Genomic DNA, 21,709 nt, shown 5'->3' on the forward strand with positions numbered 1-21,709 from the left:
ATAATAATTGAATTATGACATATTCAGTTTCAATTTCTATTTTACTGTGACACATCAGGCACAAATGATTATTAAAGAACTTCTTTTGTGGAGATGCTGTCTAATCACAAGATAATGTGAAGATCTGAGCAAACAAAAGAAAACGTTCACAAAACAGTATGCTTTAACCCTGCTTTCTGTCACCTTTCCCCTTCTATTTTTAAAGACTTTAAAAAATAAACCTCGTATCTATGGGCTATGTTTGACACTACATGCCATAGGATATACTATCCATTTAATTACAATATACACAGACCAAATCGTGCAATCCCAGACAGACTTGATGCTATATTCTATTTATTTCTTTTAAATTAACACCACAGTCAACTACAAAACTACAGTGAAGACACAGAAAGCACCTGAAAATCTAAATTAAGCTGTGGTTTACGAAAAATCCTTTAACTGAAAAACCTCACTTCTAGCCTTAAAACAGAGATTCAAAGTCAGCATTATAGGAAATTTTAAGGTAGACACAATTAATGAATGTTTATCATTTTCTAAAGACAAAGAGATACTGTAAGCCTTTTCCTACAATGGCTGACTGAACTTATATTGGGTTTTTTTTTACTTATTTATCTTTAAAAAGCATGCATGGAATATTTTCAGATGTTGTTTAGGGCAAGGAGGAAAAGTGATGGCATTGGTGAAGTACAAGCAGTTTGCAGGATCAAGCGTACAATTTTGCATAAAAACAGTGCATGTAAAAGTAACATTGCTATTGTAGGTTGCCATTGCATTACAATTTAACAGTTGTGTTGCTCTTAGATTTAATACATTTTAAAACGGTAAGTTAGGAAGTGAAGAGCTGAAACTAAATTCCTAAACAAAGACCTTGCAATGATACACCACACAACAGCTATTTTTGTTTGGGTCTAAAAAGTTTTTTACAATGACAATATTTATAGTTTTCATAAAAGTCTTTTGCAATATGAAGATAGAAGTCCACCCAGTTTTCTGAAATAACAGAATGATTTACATGTTTTGAGATTACAGTTATCCAGAGCAATGATAATGCTAGTTCTTCCACTGCAGACAGCTGGAGTATATTTCTTCTTCAATCTAATTCTCAATGGAAAGCACTAAAATGAAATTTGGACCAGTAAAATGGGAGATTATGATTGATTTTTCATGATAAATGATTTACAGTTTTTATACAGAAATGCAATTAATGAAAGTTAAAAGTTATTATTCAATAGGTGTTATTTCCTAGCTAGCTTGAGGGATTTTTTTAAAGTTTATTTCCTGGAATACATAATACTGTCATTTAACATATAAAGTGTATATCACTGGGTTGTTTTTGTCTCTCCTCCCCCACCCACCCCAAAATAGGACATCTCTTCAGAAGTAGAGAAATATGCTAGATTAATTTTAAAGTCAACACACATTAAAAATAAATAATTTAGCCTCCTTTAATGAAAAAAAAGACAAATTCTAACCAAGTCTTTTAAATTCCTTTTTGGATCTATACTTTTTATTCGTTATGAAGGGCAGAGCTGTCTAAAATATTTTGTTTCATAGTAGGCTGCCAGGGTCTATCAGGGAACAGGCTAAAATAGTTTCTGGGATGTTCTCAGTTTATTAAAATGTCTCTGCTTTTCACAGTTAACAAGGATCATAAGTTTGAAGCAAATCGCGGTTTGTCTCCTTCTTGGTCTGTGTTTAAGACTGTGGAAGAATCCCTTTGTAGAACAGCTGTTGATGGCGGGGCCCCTCGGTTAGGAGGAATTGCTCCTGAAGACATCTGACGGAAGAGAGCAACTCTCTGAGGGACAGTGCCTCTGTTCCCAACCTGCATACCTGGACCTTGGACACCAGAGACGGGTTGTGGAATCGAGGCTAGAGACTCTCCCACCGTTGGATGAGGTCTAGAAATCAAAGTGGAAATCTCATGGGGCAAAGAAGGCTGTGAGGCAGAGAGAGGCCTCACTTCTCTTGTCAGGTTAGTGTTGTGAAGGGCTTGTGTACTCTTGTGAACTTCATTTTTCTGCGATGAACTAGGTTGCTGCTGCTGTTGCTGCTGCTGCTGCATCAGTGACAACTGTGAAGCAGTTGGGGATGCATACTGAAAAGTTCGACCTGCCAGAGGACTCTGTACTGGCGGACTACAGACTGCAGTAGTATAAGAGCAAGGAGAGAGAATGACAGCTTGCTGGGGCGTCTGTGCGCTCGGTGTTGGAGAATGCAAGTTTCCATGAGATAGGCTGGTTGCAGTATACACAGGAGGAGACTGTGTCCTGATTCGCGATGATGATGCAGTGGTTGAAGAGCTAGAATTCAGTGCTGGCATTTGCTGTAGACTAACTGGGGCAATAGCCTGCACCATCTCTCTGTCATGTTTTACTATCTGCTTCAAGATCTCATTCTCCTGATTGTTGAAAACTCCAGTATTGAGATCTTTCTGGAACTTCTGCAGGAGAAGTGAATTCTTCTTTCCTTTAGAAAGAAAGGGGTACAAGAGCAGATGGGTTAGCAGGTCTGGTGCCCAGTAACAGATTCTCACACTCAGTGTGAGTGCATGCAAGGTGTCTTAAGACCATGATAAAACACGAAGTCCATTATCAGTCATGCAGTACAGCTCAAGTCCTGGGTGTCAGACAGCCTACATAGTAGCGCTGTAATGATCTTCCTAGGGGGTGAGGGATGAAAGAATTTTTCTTTCCTAGCTCTCATACTGCACACACAACCCAGATCAACTGTCTCGGCTACACACCCACATGCTCTGTAGCTGAACTGCCTGTCTTAACAACCCCGTCCATTGAGAGATATGTGAACTTTCTGTAGAAGTATGGTACCCCTTTACTTATAATGCATCATTATTATTAAAATTATTCTGAACATGTAACCATGAAAATTTACCAAACAACAGGGGATGAGAAAAGCGACTAGACTAACTGTAAAACAATAATCTCTCTCTTTATTAAGCTGTCCTAATTTCCTGAATATAAACTGTTACATAAGTTATAAATATATCTGCCATTTAGCACATTTCCTGGAACTAATAGACATTTGTAACTAGTGACTACCAGACTGAGGGAAGTAATCTCTCTAAATATCTGTGACCTAATATAAACTCACTGCTTATGTGGTACCTGGTTGTGTAATAATGACCACTGTAAATTGAATACCTGGGATCTCTTATGGTTTGACTAATAACTGTCAGTGTTCTGCCCATCTGTGAAGGTGCAGGCAGGCAATATTTCTCTCTGTATCAATTGAATCAGACATACAGGAATAACAAGTCCAACTAAATTGATCTTATTTTTTATACGAGAATTTGTACTATTTTTGTCATCTGTACATTTCCTATTAATAGAAACTCTATTAAATACTACCATTAATAATATTTATTATTTGTTAAGCATTGACCACATGCTTAGTTCTGTGCAAGACGCAAACAAAGATATGATCCCATAACAAAAGAGCTTGCAGCATCTTGATTTGCTAACTCAGTGCACCACATTCTCAAAAGCTGGTCTCCCTTTTTATGTCTCAAAAAGGTTTGCACAAATATTTTTAAATGTATTTGCTGAATAAATGTTGTATATATTGAATTATTCAATATAAATATTGAATAATTCTGTTATAAATATTGAATTATTTGCCTGTTTTTCATAGTAAATATTTTAAGCAATGTACACCTTCTTCTATGCTGCTTCTTGTGCCCCTATGACTAACATACTTCAAAAGCTCCCTACAATCTCCACTTGAAGAAACTGTTAAAACTAAATCACTTTGGTGAAGTGTTTAAACTCTACTGGCAACACCGTACTGAGTGAAAATTCTGTGTCTCTGATCCGTTAGAGTCTGATCCTGGAAGTTACTTGTGGGAGTTCAAAGTGTCCAGCATCTTGCAGGAGTCACAGATTTTAAAGCGGGAAGGAACCACTGTGATGATCTAGTCTGATCTCCATCATAACAAAGGCCAAATAACTTCTGCATTAAGTCGACAACCACTAGTTAAACTTGAGCATAACTTTGAGAAACAAACCAAATCTTGATTTAAAGATTTCAAGTGGCGGAGACTCTACCTCATCACTTTGTCTTTCACTTGGACATCTTAGACCTGATTTTCTGAACATCAGCAGATTCCAGCGATTTCAATTCAAGTTGCCGATGCTCAGCACCTTTGGAAATCAAATCCATAGCAACCAGCTTGTAAGGTAAATGAGGGCTTCAAGCAAGGCACAGAGTGGCTTCAACTCCCATTGGCTTTTATGGATGTTGAAAGCACTCAGCTCCTCCCAGCATTGGTTTCTTTGACTATAAACTATATAGGGCAGGGAAAAATTATCTATTTTTCACTAACCTATAGCCATGAACAATGTGGGGCATATTAACAGCACTATGCATGATTAATAAATAACAATCTTGATACTTAAGGTATAGAAAATAAACCCCAGAACTTCTTGTCTTACCACATTTCTTATTCATAAGTCAAAAGAATATTCCTGCAGTGGAAAAGTAAGGTAATTTAAAAAAAAAAGGGGTTAATTTTGGAATATTAGATTTCCACTCAGAAAAAAAGTTAATGTTTTAAGAATAAAGTCAAATAGCAAAGAAAATAATACCTATTCTGTCTAGTCTGTCAATGGCCACCGTTTCAAAGGCCCTTCTCATCATGGGGTACTCCTCCAGAACTTCGTTGAAATTGTCCACAGAGAGGGAATAGAGACGGCAGTATGTATCGGCTCTGACACTGGCAGTGCGACGGCCCTTAGTCAAAAGGCAAATCTCTGGGGAAAGGGGAAAAAAACCACAAACACACACACACAGAGGAAATGAAAAGGTCAGTGAACCATGTGAAACTTCTCAGCTAGAAAGTGATTTAGTGCTAACAAATAATAATTCAGTACACAACACCATTTTCGCTGCTGCTGCTCATTAAGGTTCCAGGGGTAATTCTGAAGGAGTCTGGTTCTCTTCAATAAACTGAAGGAAATCAATTTGGTTTAAAGGCAATGATTTCTGCTTATTTTTTCTAAATATATACACATAACAATTAGTTAAACTTTTAAATGATTTTTCTTAAGATGCCTGAAATAATCTATCCAATTTCAAACTTATCTTGCTGATCTGACTCATCCAAGTAGTTCTGTTGATTTTAGTAGGAATATTCAGGTGAGTGGAGAGACTGGGTCAATATTCCAACAAGTTTGGTAACACAATTTAATGCTTATAATGAAAATAATATTAATATAATAATAAATTATAATATTATAATAAATAATATTAATAACGGTTATAAGAGATACAACTTTCTAATATGAGCATGGGGAAACATTTGGGATATTAATTAACATTTTAATACTTTCCCTCTTAAGGCTATATAGTAAATCTAAAGCATCTGCGATAGTAGATTCATACTGGATAACAAGAGCCTCAGTCCTGCAACTGGCTCCACATGGGTAGACCCCTGAATCCACAAATGCATGCAGTTGTTGGATAAGGGCCAAAGTTACCTTCAGATACCATACCTGTGCAAGAACATAACAGGGCCCGGCTCAGGCAAGACTCCCCACTGAAGTCACCAAAAGTGTCCAGTACACACGTGGGTATAGATATTACTCTCATATACATTAATGCTTTAAATTGACACTATAGAAGAATACTGTTAATTTGCAATTTGCTAATATTCATACCCCATCATTTGCTTTGCCCAATCTTTTCCCCCTGCTCAATGAAGATGCGTTAGTGAAGTTTTGTAGTACATAATTTGTAATGCTACAGAACATTAACTATTGCATATTACATAGCGCTAATCAGGAATTTTTCAACAAAGAATTTTTTGCCAGAAAGTCTAAACCGAAAGCATTCATGGGAAAGGGTCAGTGCTGACAAATTTCCTGGTTTAAATTTTTTTGAAACAAAAAGTTCTGCTTTTTGGGTCAAAATGTCTTTTTGTTTCAAAATGTAAGCTAATTTACAGTAAATTAATTTACAGTAATGTAAAATAAAAAGATTGAAAGTGAAACAAAACATGTCAAAAATTATCAAAATGAAACATTTCAGCTGAGCTGTTCTGACTTTTTCAGAGATTTTTGGTTTGCAAAAATTTTCAAGATTTTTACTGTGTCTCATTTCAGGACAAGAAAAAATGTTGAAATCTCAAAACACTCACATTATGGGAAACCTATTTCCTGCCCAGCTACAGTATCATAACAAATGTTAAAAACTAAATTACAAATAGATGAACAAAGCATATTGGGTAGGGTGACCATATTTCCCTATGCTGAATACAGGATGCCTGGTAAAATTACTAGTATTCAAGTGAGTTCAACAGCAATCAATCAGAACTATGCAGTACAAACAAGTCAAATTAACATCAGGTTGACTGAGCTCCTGTTAAAAAGAAATACTGCGTAGTTGGATTCTTTTTATTTACCTTATCTTTAAGGCTTTAGTGTTCACACGGGGAGGGGTGACACACATACAGGGAGAGGTGACGTACATGCATTCCCCTATAGTCTCTCACACAGGGGGGAATGACTAACTGACACAACCCAGAGCTCTCTGCCCTCCATGCCGGGCGGGGCCCTGGGATGGACCTGCCTCTCCAGGTACCGGGCACTGCATCTTCCTGAGGTAATACATGGGTGGGGGGCATGCAGGGTCACATACCCTTCCCCCGCCCCAGATTTCTGCCAGGATTCACACCAGAATGTGGCCAGCAGCAGCCTTTTGGCACTGGGTGGAGGGAAGGGATGGGAATTGCTTCCAGCAGCAGGGGAGGAAATGGAGGGAAGAGATGACCTGGCCCATGTCTTTGCAGAGCTCATCTCTTCCCCTGCCATCCCCTCTGTCTGGAAGCAGCTTGTCCCTTCCTGCCTGCACAGTGTTGAAAGGCAGCTAACACCTCCAAGCTGCTGCTGGCCACGGACATAATCCAGCCGCCTCTGGCTACAGTGAAGGCAAGAAGGGGTTAAACTCTAAGGATGCATTGTGCACAAAGGGCCCAGGGAACCTGACTGCAGGGGGCTTCAGCAAACCCAGCCAAAGAGGTGGCCCAGCAGGGGAGGGTGCCTAGGGGACAGAGCAGCTCCACAGTCCCTGGGGGCAGGACCAGGGCAGGTGGGGGGGTGAAGAGGGTGCTATGCTCCTGCCCGGGGAGGGTTGTTATGGAGCCTGCAGGGTCGGGGCATGAATAGGCTGGAAATTGCTTCCCCCCACTCCAGAGTTTAGTTGAAGGGCAGAGAGGCTTCTGCGTGCCAGCGCTAGGCGGGGCATTGGCGCATGCAGGGCTTGGCTCCTCCTGGCCAGCGCCCCGGGCCAGAGGGTCTTGGGCATTCCCGGGGCGCTGACCCAGCCAGAGGCAGTGGGGGAAGGAAGGAGCTGAGCACTCCGACAAGGGGCTGGTTCTCTGCACAGCACTGGGAACGGGGTGAGATATGGAGGAGCAGCAGGGTTGTGGGGGTGAAGCGGCAAAGCCGGGAGAAGACAGCAAGAGGGGAAGCACATAAATAGCAGATGCGTGGGCAGCAAAGGCAACACTTAACCGGCTGCTGCCTGGCGCATGCCCACACGCACCAGCCACTGCAGCGCGCAGCCAGTGCCGTCAGGAAACAGGGTGGGGAGCGGGGCCCTGCTGGCAGAGAGCTTAACTATTTCTTCAGTTCCAATTAATGATTTTAGGTGTTAGACTACAATGAATCTGTAATTCAACTCTTACATAGGTTTACTTTAATTACACAATCTTTTTGGACAATTGTTCCCTGGAACATTATAAAACAAACACTAATCACAGTCCTAATGAGAAATGGCTATTTGAAAGCACTAAACAATGCTACAGACATCAGTTTATTTTTATAGCTCATCTTTTACGTAACTGTGATTAACTCAACAGTTTAATTAAATGGGAAAGTCACAATTTGTACTTTGTGATCAGGGGACTGCTTCACAGATGGCACCATGCAACTCAAAAGTATACGGAAAGTGGATGAATTACAATGCACACGTACCTTTTAAAAAGTCAAAGTAACATATGTAGTCATAAAAGTTTTAAGGTAAAGTTGTTTTGAGGATTATGGGAATTTGTATTGACTATCTGTAATATTAAAACATATGAATAACAATCCAAGTAAGAGGCTAAATGAGTGACGCTCACCAGTTATCTTCCTACATGTCAGTATTTAAATAAGTAGGTCAGTTTTCAAACTGCTACACATTTCCAAAGAAGCCTGTACAAACAAAAGTACATCTATATCTGCACCATGTAAAACGGAGTGGGAAATATGTGGACTTACAAATCTAGGTCCGCAAGCAGAATTTCTTGAAATAACGCATAAATGCAACAGACTTTCTGGACAGGCACCTCTAGATGCTCAAATGATACAGCTAAAAAAAATTAAATAGGGATGAAATAAATGAGTTGGCCCATATTAAATGACTCCTTAGTAGTTTGGATTAGCTCAAGGAAGATTTCTGCAAGGAGCAGAGAGTAGGAAAACAGTAAGAGAGTAAGGGGCAAACTGACTCTTAGAAATAGCTAGTGCTAGCTAGCAGTGGCTAAAAGGGTAAGTTATTGACCTGTAACTGAAGGTTCTTTTGAGATCTGTGGTCCCACTGTAGTTTATGCATGTGCACTATGTGCCCAGAGCAGGAGAATCTGAAAGTAATGTCTGGTGGTCTGTGCGTGCACCCTGGCTCACCCTGTGTTTCCATCCAACAGGATAAAGGGTGGGGCGGACTGACCGCCTCTACAGTTCCTTCTCTACTACAAATCAGATGGAGCTGAAGCAGAGGGGAAGGAGAACATAAGAACATAAGTGATCTCTCTGCTGCCATCCATCTCCACCCTCTGACAAACAGAGGCTAGGGACACCATTCCTTACCCATCCTGGCTAATAGTCATGAAATGGACTTAACCTCCATCAATTTATCCAGTTCTCTTTTAAACCCTGTTATAGTCCTAGCTTTCACAACCTCCTCAGGCAAGGAGTTCCACAGGTTGACTGAACACTGTGTGAAGAACTTCCTTTTATTCATTTTAAACCTGCTGCCCGTGAATTTCATTTGGTTCCCCTAGTTCCTCTTTATGGGAACAAGTAAATACCTTTTTCTTATTCACTTTCGCCACATCACTGAAGATTTTATATACCTCTATCATATCCCTCCTTAGTCTCCTCTTTTCCAAGATGAAAAGTCCTAGCTTCTTTAATCTCTCCTCATGTGGGACCCATTCCAAACTCCTAATCATTTTAGTTGCCCTTCTCTGAACCTTTTCTAATGCCAATATATCTTTTTTGAGATGAGACCACATCTGTACACAGTATTCAAGATGTGAGCATACCATCGATATAAGATACTCTCCGTCTTATTCTCTATCCCCTTTTTAATGATTCCTAATATCCTGTTTGCTTTTTTGACCACTGCTGCACACTGCATGGATGTCTCCAGAGAACTATTCACGATGACTCCAAGATCTGTTTCCTGATTTGTTGTAGGTAAATTAGCCCCCATCATATTGTATGTATAGTTGGGGTTATTTTTTCCAATGTGCATTACTTTACATTTATCCACATTAAATTTCATTTACCATTTTGTTGCCAAATCACTTAGTTTTGTGAGATCTTTTTGAAGTTCTTCACAGTCTGCTTTGGTTTTAAGTATCTTTAGCAGTTTAGTATCATCTGCAAACTTTGCCACCTCACTTTTTACCCCTTTCTCCTGATCATTTATGAATAAGTTGAATAGGATTGGTCCTAGGACTGACCCTTGGAGAACATCACTAGTTACCCCTCTCCATTCTGAGAATTTACCATTTATTCCCACCCTTTGTTCCCTGTCTTTTAACCAGTTCTCAATCCATGAAAGGATCTTCCCTCTTATCCCATGACAACTTAATTTACGTAAGAGCCTTTGGTGAGGGACCTGGTCAAAGGCTTTCTGGAAATCTATGTACACTATGTCCACTGGCTCCCCCTTGTCCACATGTTTGTTGACCCCTTCAAAGATAACTCTAATAGATTGGTAAGACACGATTCCCCCCGCAGAACCTGTTCTGTCCTTCCAATGTATTTTGTACCCCATTGATTGTCCTCACTCCACCAGGTTTCTGTTATGTCTATTATATTAATATCCTCCTTTAACACGAGGCACTCGAGTTCACCCATCTTATTATTTAGGAGGGAGGATAGTAGACAACAGATTGAAACCACACATCTCAAAGACCCTCCAGTTTCAGGTCAACTTCCTTTTCTTCTTTCAGTGATGTGCCTATTGTATCCCACCGTGGGTGACTGACAAGCAGTACCCAAATAGGAGGAGGGCATGAGGATGTAGACTGTAGAGCTGAGCGGAGGACTGCCATCCCAAAGGCGGCATCAGCAGAGAACTCCCGTACTGGGACATGTTTTGCAAACACGTGAATGGAGCCCCACATAGATGTCTTACAGATGTCAAGGAGGGGAACATCCTTAAGTGATGCCATAGTTGTAGTTTGTGCTCTGGTGGAACGAGCTCTTTCCCCATTTGAGAGAGTGGGAAGTTCAATAGCTGATAGCAGAGTAGAATGCAGCCAGAAATTCATTTGGAGATCCTCTAGGTCAGTGGTTCTTAACCTATTTACCATTGTGGGCCGCATATACAGCTCTATGTGTTATATGGGCTGCATCCACGCACTATATATACTACCTGTACATCTAAAAAACCATAAGGTTTAGTATTTGTTATATGACAGCAATACGATTCAAATCAATATAGTACTTTTCATTTCAACATGGGCATACATCTTCCAAGAGCATTTTGTATTAGCAAAATAAGTGAAAACATAACTGTTACAATTAATTTAAGGTAAGGTGGCATTGCATGGTATATTGCACCTACTGCTCTAGGTGGAGATGACATGCCCCCTAATTCTTTCTGCTAAAGCAACAAATAGTCTTGGGGATTTCCTGGTTGGTTTTGTTCTTTTCAGGTAAAACACTAAAGCCCGCTGAACATCGAAGGAATGGAGTCTTCATTTTTCTGCAGACGCATGAACTTTTGGGAAGAACACTGGTAAGTGAATGGATTGGTTAAGGTGAAATTCTGAAAATACTTTAGGGGTGAATTTGGGATGTAGAAGCAAAGAAACCTGGTTCTTATGGAACATAGTGTAAGGACGATCTGCCATCATTGCTCCATACTTGCCAACCAACCCTTCTAGCTGAGGTGATGGCTACAAGGAAAGTGATCTTCATGGAAAGGAGAGACATGGAGCAAGAAGCTAAAGGTTCAAAGGGAGGGCCTTTGAATACCAAGAGAACAAGGTTTAAGTACCGCTGGGGAGTAGGCTTCTGAATAGGTGGGAAGGTTCTTATTAGTCCTTTCCAAAATCTATTGTCAGTGGATGTGCAAAGACCGAGTAGTTCTAAGAAGGGGATGGTATGCACTGATTGCTGCCAAGCTGACTCACAAGGAGCTGATGAACAATCCTAATGTCTTCAAAGAGAGGATATAGTCCAGATGAGAGGAATATCTGCAGTTTCTGGGAGAATGCCTCTTTGATGTGCCCAAGAAACAAAACGCCTCAATTTAGCTATGTAACATCTTTTAGCAGAGTCCTTTCTACTATTAGAAAAGATGTCTCACATGGTTGTGGAGTATGAATATTCTAAGAAGGATGTCCATCCAAATACCAATCCCTGAGGTGGAGTGAATATGGATTGGGGTGCTTAATCTTGCCATTCCACTGAGTCAGGAGTTTGGGAAACATTGGGAGGATGATAGGTGGGTTGGGTGACATGCATAGGAGGTTGGGAAACCAAAACTGCCTGGAACAGACGTGGGCAATCAGGATGACTCTGTCCTTCTACATTTTGTGTAGAACTCGTGGCAGGAACAGTAGCAGAAGGAAGGTATAATTGAACTGATCTGATCAAGGAAGAAGCAGAGTGTCGCCCTGGGAGTGGCGACCTAGGGTTCTTCTGGGGCAATATGTGAGGCATTTCCTGTTTTCTTGAGAGGTGAACAATCCCTAGTTGGGGTTCCCCATAGAGTGAAAGTATTGCATGATACCAAGTCACAGAGCTCCCACTTGTGGTTGACTACAAAATATCTGTTACGGGCATCTGCACCCATATTTTGCTTCCCTGGAAGGGAGGCTGCTGACAGGATGATTCAATTGCTGATGCACTAGTTCCACAGGCTGACCACTTCTGCACACAGGGAGATGGATCTTGCTCCTTTATGCTTGTTGATGCAGAAGACAGTCATAACATTGTCTGACATTATAAGGACATGGCGAGTATGGATGAATGAAAGAAACGTCTTGCAACTCCAGGATATTGGTATGCATCCTGGACTCTCAAGGTGTCCAGGTACCAAATTCTATTTGGCTTTTTGCGTGGACCCCCCAACTTAATAGGGATGTGTTTGTTGTGACCCGGTGTACCTCAGAATAGCAACCAGGAACCCCCATGTTCACCACTGAGATATGATGATGATGTGTGAGGCACCATTTAATAAGTCTTGATTTGTTGAACATTAATATCCTGTTGAATTATGTGTGTTACCATTGAATCTGAAGTTATGAAGTTTTGCGCTGTGTGTGTTACTGAAATATGTTGTCAGGTTGGGAAACATCCACAATCAGCCTTTCAGTGGCAACAAAGGAGCACCCAGTAAGACAGATTTACATCAGAACCAACCAGACATGTGTTTATGGGCCACTAAAGGGAATCCACTCTCCCAATGGCCATCTCAGGGTCTCCTCAGAGAGAGTATGTACGCAGTGAAGGTGACCTAATCCATGTCACAGCAAGGATCTTTTTAGAATCTGAAAGAAAGTATAAAAAAAGGACAGGGACATCATCACTGGGGCTCTCTCCTCCCCTATCTCAACATCTGGAAGATCATCTGGAAAACAGACTTTGAACTGGGGAGATTGATCCCAAGCTGAAAGGGAACACAGCCTGTGTATTAAGGACTATGAGCTACCTGTAACATCTATTAGGGCGAGAATAGCTCTTTGAGTCAAATCTTGCTTAATCTGTTAAAGTTAGAATTTAGATTGTGTTTCTATTTTTATTTCTTTTGTAACCAATTTTATTTCTATGCCTGCTACTTATAATCACTTAAAATCTATCTTTCTGTAGTTAATAAATCTGTTTTATATTTTACCTAAAACGGTGTGGTTTTGGTTGATGTGCTTGGGGAATTTCAGATGAGGTTAACAAGACCCACTACCGTTTGTCAGAGTGGCAAACTAATTAATGAGCTTGCACTGTCCAAGGGAGTCTTAAGCAGTGTAAAACAGTATAGTTCTGGGGTGCATAGCTGGGGGCTGGGGAGATTAGCTAGTGCCTCTTTCTGTATGATTCATGAGTGGCTTAGAGACCATTAATACAATTTAGCTCGATGTGAGTCTCCACATGCTTATGACTGAGTGGTCACAATGCCTGGAGGGGTTTGCTGTTTGTCACTGGCATAGCACTGTGAGAGACAGCCCAAGCTGGAGAGTTAAGGGGCATAGCGGTCCCATAGTTCCAGTTTGTACCCTGGGCAGAGGCGGCTCTAGACATTTTGCCGCCCCAAGCATGGCAGACAGGCTGTCTTCGGCGGCTTGCCTGTGGAGGGTCCGCTGGTCCCGTGGCTTCAGTGGACCTCCCACAGGCGTGCCTGCGGGAGGTCCTCCGAAGCCGCGGGACCAGCGGACCCTCCGCAGGCAAGCCGCAGAAGGCAGCCTGCCTGCCGCCCTCGCGGCGCCGGCAGAGCACCCCCTGCGGCTTGCTGCCCCAAGCACGCACTTGACGTGTGGGGCCTGGAGCCGCCCCTGACCCTGGGGATCCCTTCACATTTGTAATAATGGTTCTTTCCAGAGAAGAAGGGATAAAGGGGACGCCCACACATACCGGGCAAGTATTTGTCCATCATAGCAGAAAAGACACTACCTTGGTTATTATAATGAGGTTCATGTAATGGCGGTTTTGAGAGTATACTGACTGCAGCCACATTTGAAGACAATGAAGGTGGAGCCTTGCAAACAGGATGGCCTAGGTGCCTGAGGCCATATGACCTAAGAGAAAGACATGTTTTGACTGGTTTTTGAGGGTTGTTTGTGATCTGAACTATTATATTTTTCATGGGCTGGAATCTGTCCTGGGGCAAGTATGTTCTTTCAGTGATAGAATTCAAGGTGGCTGTGATGAAGTTCAGAGATTGTATGGGGTTAAGAACAGATTTTTCTGTTTACGCTGACTCCCAGTGAGAAAAGGAGGTGCAGCATCACAGAAGTCGGCACATAGGCTTCCTGGTGGGACTTGGCAACAAGGAGCCAGTCATTGAGGTAGTGGAAGATAATGAGACAACATCATCTGATATGAGCTGCTAGTACCAAGAATATATTGGTATAGAATCTGAGGGGGGTTGCTATTCAGAAAGGGAGCACTATGTGCTGATGTGAAAGTGAAATGAATTATATTAAAGAAATAGAATGAATTAAAGAATGTTGTATGTGCCTTTAAGTAGAAATGAAAAGAATGCTGCGATCCAGGTGTCAGGAAAGCAGACATTAAGGTAGAACAATTGCTCCACTTAAGGGCGATTGGTGAAGTATTAGCCTTAGATCGATGAGAGTTAGTAAGGAAGTAGGATATGCATGCTGTGCCCCAGGTAAATTTTGCTCTCTTTGTCCCTTTGTTTAGTTTGCACCCTTTTATCTGTATAAATAAGATAGTTTGTGTCTTGCATGGGGGCTCACATTATCTGAATGTATTAGCAGAGCGCTGTGCTAATAAAACAGAGTGGTCTTGACAAATTGTGAGTCCTGATTCTAACTTTGACACTGAAAATGGTCAGAGTCCACCATAATCTGAGGAAGCATCTGTGCGTGTGATGAACATCTATGTGAAAGTAGGCATTGTTCATGTTGAGAGCTATAAACCACATGCCCTTTTCTAAAGACAGGATTATAGATGCAAATGTGAACATGCCAAATCTGAGCTTGCAAATGAAGCAGTTGAGATGCCAATGGTCTCCAACTGCTCTTCTTCTTGGGTACCAGGAAAGAAGTCAAGTAAAACCCACTGACTTGGTATTGAGGAAGGATGTGTTCTATAGCTCCTTGCTGTAATAGGGAGTTCACCTCTTGTTTGAGGATACGCTTGTGAGAGCAGTCCCCAAAGGTTATCTCAGTCAATAGGAATCTCCCAATGAAGAGAATGCTGATTCCGGTTCCAGTGGCAATACCGTCAGTGCCATTGGAGGGGACTTGTATTCTTTGTATGGGATGGGCAACAAACTCCATCCAGAGAAAATGCTTTGTGGAGTGGCAATGGATTCAGATCTCCCTGGTGTAAAAACGGTTCTACTTGTTCAAACCGCAGGAGCTGAAGAGGAAGAAGGTGTCTGAAGCTGGTGGCAATTGGACTTGTCAATGCCAATGGATCCTAGGGTGTGGAGGTGCTGAGGATGACGGAACTGATGGTTCACAGTCTTGTACTGATGTAGCCCAGTGCTTATGGGCTTTCTTGTTGTGCCTCAGGGACTTAGGATGTGCTAAGTCCTCACAGGCTGAACTGATGGGCTTGCTTAGAGCCGAATCTGACTTCTTTGAAGTGGATTTAGAGGAAGACTGAGTCTCATGCTTCTGAGAGTGCTTCCAGGATTCCCAATGACATCCCAACAGAGAGTATGTGGGGTTGAATCTCCTGCTCCAGAGTCAGATTTTGCAGCAGAAGGTGCACTCCTTACTGAATTAGACCAACATACAACAGGATTCCATGGGCTGGGTCTGATCTGGGCCCTCCTGGCCTTCTCCATGAGGTATGTGCAGAGACAAAGTTCCTGCCCTTTTTGGATATGGCTGGGGAATGATGGGCAGATACTGCACCTCACAGTGATGTGGGCTTCCCCAAGGTAATACAAGCAGCACTGATGGTCATTGCTGACTCAGAAGGTATGCAGGCACAAAGTGAAGAGTTTGAAGCCCAGAGTCCAGGGCATAGTCTAGTACCCGAATGGAGGACAGGGCTGGGGGGAGTTCCCCTGAGAGACTAAATCTAAATATTAATAAATCCATAAAACATTAAACTACAGACTATAAAACTTGTAAAACTTATTTACAAAACTAAACCTAATTCTCAGGATGAATCCGAAGCTACGGACACTGGAGGTTCCCACCCGACCATGCGGTGGTGAGAACAAACTTGAGAGGCGGTTCGTCTGCTGCACCCTTTATCTCCTTGGCACGAGGCACTGATACATGGACCAACAGGCACTACTTTCACTACTTTCAAATTCTCTGGCTCCAGGTGCATCGTGCTCACATACAACCCACAGTGGAATACAATAGGGACCATCACTTAAAGAAGAACTTAGAACTTTGGAGAGGTATACATATAGGTCTTGACCCAGCTCCACTGAAATCAGTGACACTTTTAAGTATTGATTTTAGTGGGAAGATGATCATGGCCATAGTTAATTGTATCAACATGCCACCTTTGATGTTAACATTTTTTGCCATTTTCTGCCCAATCCCCTACAGAAAATTATTGTGAAGGTGGTGGCAATCCAACTCCAGCTTCATATATAGGAGCAGCTGCTTAAAATCAGTGAAAAAAAGTTAATGCCTTTTGGTGAATGAGGAAGGAGATAGAGTAGATGCCATAACAGGGCTTTTCTATCTCCAGTTGTATGGTCCTATGAAAAAGTGTGGCACCATTCTCTTTTCAAGAAGCAGTAAAGCCTAGCGGACACAGTGGCACCTATCCAGTTATTGTCACTTCATTTCCCATATAAATTACACTCAGAATGTAATTACTCAACTAGCAATGTCACATTAACATTTGATTAGAGATTGAAAATAAAGTCAAATTAGCAACATAACAGTGTGCAGTTGCCTTGAAGCAATAATTTGGTGACAAAGAGATGAATTATGCTGATACAGGAAACAGAAATGAGTCAGATGGTTAGTTGGCACTTTAGATGAATGTGAACTGGCTCTGTTCATCATATCAGACACTGCCCTAGCTTAGGGATGGGCTAGAATAGTCATTTTTAAAAAAGAAACATCCAACAATTTGGTAGATGGCATGTCAGAAATATGTGCACATACTTCGTTTGAAGTAGGAGCCAAAGATCAGAAACAGTAAAAGGGCTCTAGAGGCAGATTTTTGCTTTACAGATAAGTTTGGTACAGAGATGATTAAGTAAACTGGCTGCTATTTATTCTAATGATGGTGCTGCATGTTAAAATAAAGTACTACTGGTTGGAAGATCCTACATGGATTTTCAAATCTGCTATGTATTTGTGAGCTAAAGAACTTTAAATAAAGTCCTGCTCAGTCTTTTGTTGTCTGCTATAGAATCCAGATTGCAGGATATAATGAACAGTGTCCTTCCAGCTGAGGAAAGCTGACTACTGCTCCAATTTCTCAGCAGGGAGCTGGTGTTTCATCATGCACTAGGCATATTACACTGTTGTCTAAATAGGCAAGCCACTATTTAGGCCATATGGCAGCTTTCATCAGCTGAAGGAGGAAAGAGAATCACAGCAATCTAAATGTTTTGGACAGGCAATCTAATCTTTTCATTTTTTGTTAGGTGAAATGGACAGGATATTAGCATGCTGGTGTTATTTCTTTTTTTATATTCAAAATGCATCAAGAAATAATTAAACTATTACCAATGGGGCTTTAATGCTTAACAGAGGAGGTTTCTGCTCCTCAACTTTATGGCAATTATCTGCAAGCCAAAGATTTTCCCTCCCTACTAGTAAAAGACTGGATAAAGGATTCAGTCATCAACTTTCCTAATTCACCGTTCACAGAACTGGAAATACAATTTCACACTCCTGGGTCCATTGTAAACTTTATCCACTATTATTCTTCTAGTTCAGAAGTCAGTGGGAATTAGATTTTCACTCAGCTATATCCAAAACAGAAAAGGAGAGCAAATGTTTTATATGATAAGGTTTGGTTTCTTGAATGTTGCGCTTCAGTATTTCTGCCTCTTTTTTTTTTTTAATTCCCTGCAAACCTTGAGTAGGACCTACCTTTTAATGTCATCAATTTTTCACTGGGGCATAAACTTTAAAACCATGAAAGATTCTGTAGTTTGCTTTAGGTCTTTTTGTATAGACCATACACTATAGTGTCAGCCATGAATATCTAGATTACAATCTGAATGTAGCTGAGGCAGTCTAAATGAGTACTGGTTTCCATTCTCTACAAAAGTAACTATATGCTGTGCTACGCAGCTGTTCAGATTTTTGATTCATGAACAGCTGGCAGCAAAACTGAAATTGATGTTGCGAAATTATCTTGACATTCTGTTGTGATAAATAAAAGACATCCCTCCCAATCCAGTGTTATGAGAGTCAGTAGGAATCAAAGGAGCATGTGACATCTGACTAAATGAATCACTTGCACGTCAACAAAATTTAAAATGCAAACAAATCTCAAAGAGAAGATGTATTTTTACAGAAAAGAAAATAAATTTTAAAAGAAAGGGAAAGGAAAACAATACTACTATCTTCCAAAACCAGGTTTTTTGTCAGGAAGGCTATCAACACTGGAGCATGTGGGAATACATATTGAGGAGTTGTGAAAGCTTTAGTTTAACAGAGGTGCTGTTCATCAGGGAAAGCCTGGAATGTGTAAAGTGCTTTGTATTATTATTATGATTATTAAAAGGGACACTGGCCATTATCAATTGCCAATTACAGAACCAGTTTCTCCTCCCTTGGTTTTCACACCTCAGCTGCTGGAACAGGGCCTCATCCTCCCTGATTGATCTAACCTCGTTATCTCTAGCTTGCTTCTTGCTTGCTTATATATACACACCTGCCCCTGGACATTTCCACTGCTTGCATCTGAAGAAGTGGGTATTCACCCACGAAAGCTCATGCTGCAAAACGTCTGTTAGTCTATAAGGTGCCACAGGATTCTTTGCTGCTTCTCAAAACCAGGCCACTTATTTAGATGTCTTAGGGATAGCTTCAATCTTAGGAATGCTAGCTTGAAAATTTTGTCTTTAGATTGTTAACTCCTCAGGCAATGACTTTGTTTTTCTGCATTTTGTACATGGCTGAGCACAAATATTAAAATACTGCTAATAAATAATATTAATTATAAATACAAATATTCTAATTGAAATCAAACATCTCATGAAAACATTTCTGTTTATATTCAATTTTCTTAAATTCTTCTTATCCACAATGTAAGGGCCTCCTCGCTTAACTAGGTTCAAACTGCAAAATTCAGATCTGGATCCTGAACACTCAAAAGTTTGGATCTGAGTTTTCTTTTGGCCCACTCTAAAGATAGGTGTCACTTGCAAAATCCGATTCTGAGCCCTCTCTTATCCCCAAACTGTAGAGGTGTTCTGATCTTCATTTGTGTCCACTTCTAAAACTACTTTTAAATACCACTTCTAGCATGATTTGTACATGTGTGCATAGAAGTGAGGGCCATAATTTGGGCTGATGATCATTTGATGTTTATATACTATCGATCTTTAAGATTTGACCTAGTGTGGAAAAACAAGCCTTAAAAAAATCAACTGCATGTTTCTGACAATGGCCTGACCTCCATATCCTCTTCCAATAACACAAAGAATTTACCTGAAAAAAATCACATAAAGTTACTACTTCTGGTCCCACCTGTAATGGGTTCCATTAAAAAAAAAAAAAAGCAAAATATGGTATACAATATCACACACAATACAGTGACAAGTCCAAATCAGTCAGGTCAACTCAATTGCTGTATAGTTTGTTTAAAACTGGAAGTATATTATCAGAAATCCAACCCAATGTAGCTCAATTGAAAACTATATTTATATGCGTAAGTTGGTATGAGGACAAAGAATGTCATCACGAAAAGCATATAAGCATGTGTTTATCTTTATGTATGTTCATAGTCCTGCTGACTTAAATGGATCTACTTATGTGTTTAAAATTAAGCATGTGCTTAAATGCTATGCTGGATTGGGGTGTATACCCTGAAAGCATTAATTCTCCAATGCCTTGAAATTTATATAGTAATTTGCCTTTGTGTAAAGTGGGTGTGAAACCCTGTCACATCACCCTGCAGAGATGTATATGACAAGGTGCAAATCAGTGGATAACCAGGCCCTTAAATTGCAATTTCTTCCTGAGTTTAGAGGTACATTATACTATGATTGCTTAAAAGTACCCCAGTAAAAATGTGCTACCTACAGTGCACCCAGAAAAATAAGAGTGACAAAATATAATCTAAAGTGACTCAATATTTCCCATGGTATTATTTTCCACTGCACTGACCTAAAATATACTGACAGTTACGCTTCTGAAATGGGGAAGAAGTTTATAAATAATAGGTAGATCAAAATAGTTTTGCCTAATTGGTCTTCACCAGGCTGAAGTGAACAGAAGATACAATTTATAAGATGTTCAAGTATGGAAGGATTACTGTTAAAAAGATAGTCAATAACTTAATAAAAATAAAATATAAAAACCCCACAGTATGCTATGAGATACATAGACAACAGTATTATTGTAAATAACCAGAGGAGAAAGTAAGATGCCATAAATATGTGAATGAATAGTCTATTTTAAGAAAATTAAAATGTCAGCGGGCACAAAAATCTGCTTTATTTATACTGGTACTACCCCAATAAGGTTGTCCAGCAGAGTTGGTGGCATTTCTCTGACTTTGAATAAATTGCACAAAATATATTTTGTCTTCTCTCATGAAGCTAGGAACTTGTTCACTGGATACTTAAACTTTGAGCCAGCCCTTCATAAAAATCAGGTACGCATCTCTTTCTTTTAGTCTTATGTCTAGTCCCTGGAAGTTCTCAGAATAAGATGACTGCAAACTGAGATTTTCAGCCATTTATGAACCAATAAAAGGTAAAGTTCACAATCTTGGCCATGTGGCCAGTGAAGAGCCTGAGAAAATAGAAAAGAGGTGTGGAAGGATCAATGTAGGAGAGGAATTGGAAAGACACAGCTGAGTATGTGTCTTAATCGGGACACAATCAGTGAACACTTGAACATTTGAAATTTAAGATCCTTTCCAGCTGCAGACACAGAGGACATCATTATGGAATCCTAAAGGGTTAAAATTATTAATAATGTACCCTGTCAAATGATGTATAGATATGTATCAGACTGCATTCTTTCATATATCAGTAATTAGAAACTATTTAATGAAGAAATAATTAAAAAGAAACTATAGTGTAAGTGGCTTTGGTTTGGGGTTTTATAGCAATAGGTCAATATTTGATTCCCCTGGGTTCAAAAAGCATATCTGTTAAAAGGACTATAGTTGCTTGGAATGTGTTTCCTGGGATTTAAATAAAGGACAGATTTATATAAACATAGGTAAGGAACCAGATGGAGAGGACACCAGCTAGAGGCAGTTGGCTTGGGGACATAAGGCCTGATCCTGCTTCAGTGGGAGTTTTGCCAGTGATTTCAATAAAAGAAGGATCAGGACAATGGTGAGAAAGCAGCCATTTGTCCATGAGCAAGAAAGCAAATAAAACAACAACAGAGCACTGAACTGGCTCCCGGAAGTATCTGTTCTAGTAGGTACTACTTAAGAGGCTATGACTAGAAAAGTGTGCTTGAGCTTTCTCTCTCTTTCTCTCCCTCTCTCTCTCTCTCTTTCCTAATCCAGAAATATAGATCCCAATCCAGCACATAATTTAAGCATAAAGTTCAAGTTAGGCACATCTTTAAGTGCTAGCCCTGATCCAGCATGGCACA

General features: G+C 40.5%; 1 protein-coding gene across 1 annotated transcript in view; it reads right to left on the bottom strand.

The window, feature by feature from the left end:
- Positions 1-1,518: 1,518 nt before the first annotated feature.
- The window catches only part of HCN1 (hyperpolarization activated cyclic nucleotide gated potassium channel 1), a 290,597-nt gene continuing 270,406 nt past the window's right edge, over positions 1,519-21,709 (bottom strand). Inside the window, exons 7-8 of the mRNA XM_045021684.1 lie at positions 4,608-4,772; positions 1,519-2,472 (exon numbers count right to left, since the gene is read on the bottom strand). Of these exons, the coding sequence (XP_044877619.1) occupies positions 1,652-2,472; positions 4,608-4,772 (986 nt within the window). The 3' untranslated portion in view covers positions 1,519-1,651. The remainder of the gene's footprint in view (positions 2,473-4,607; positions 4,773-21,709) is intronic.

Source organism: Mauremys mutica, chromosome 6, assembly GCF_020497125.1.
Source record: "Mauremys mutica isolate MM-2020 ecotype Southern chromosome 6, ASM2049712v1, whole genome shotgun sequence".
NCBI lineage: Eukaryota > Metazoa > Chordata > Testudines > Geoemydidae > Mauremys > Mauremys mutica.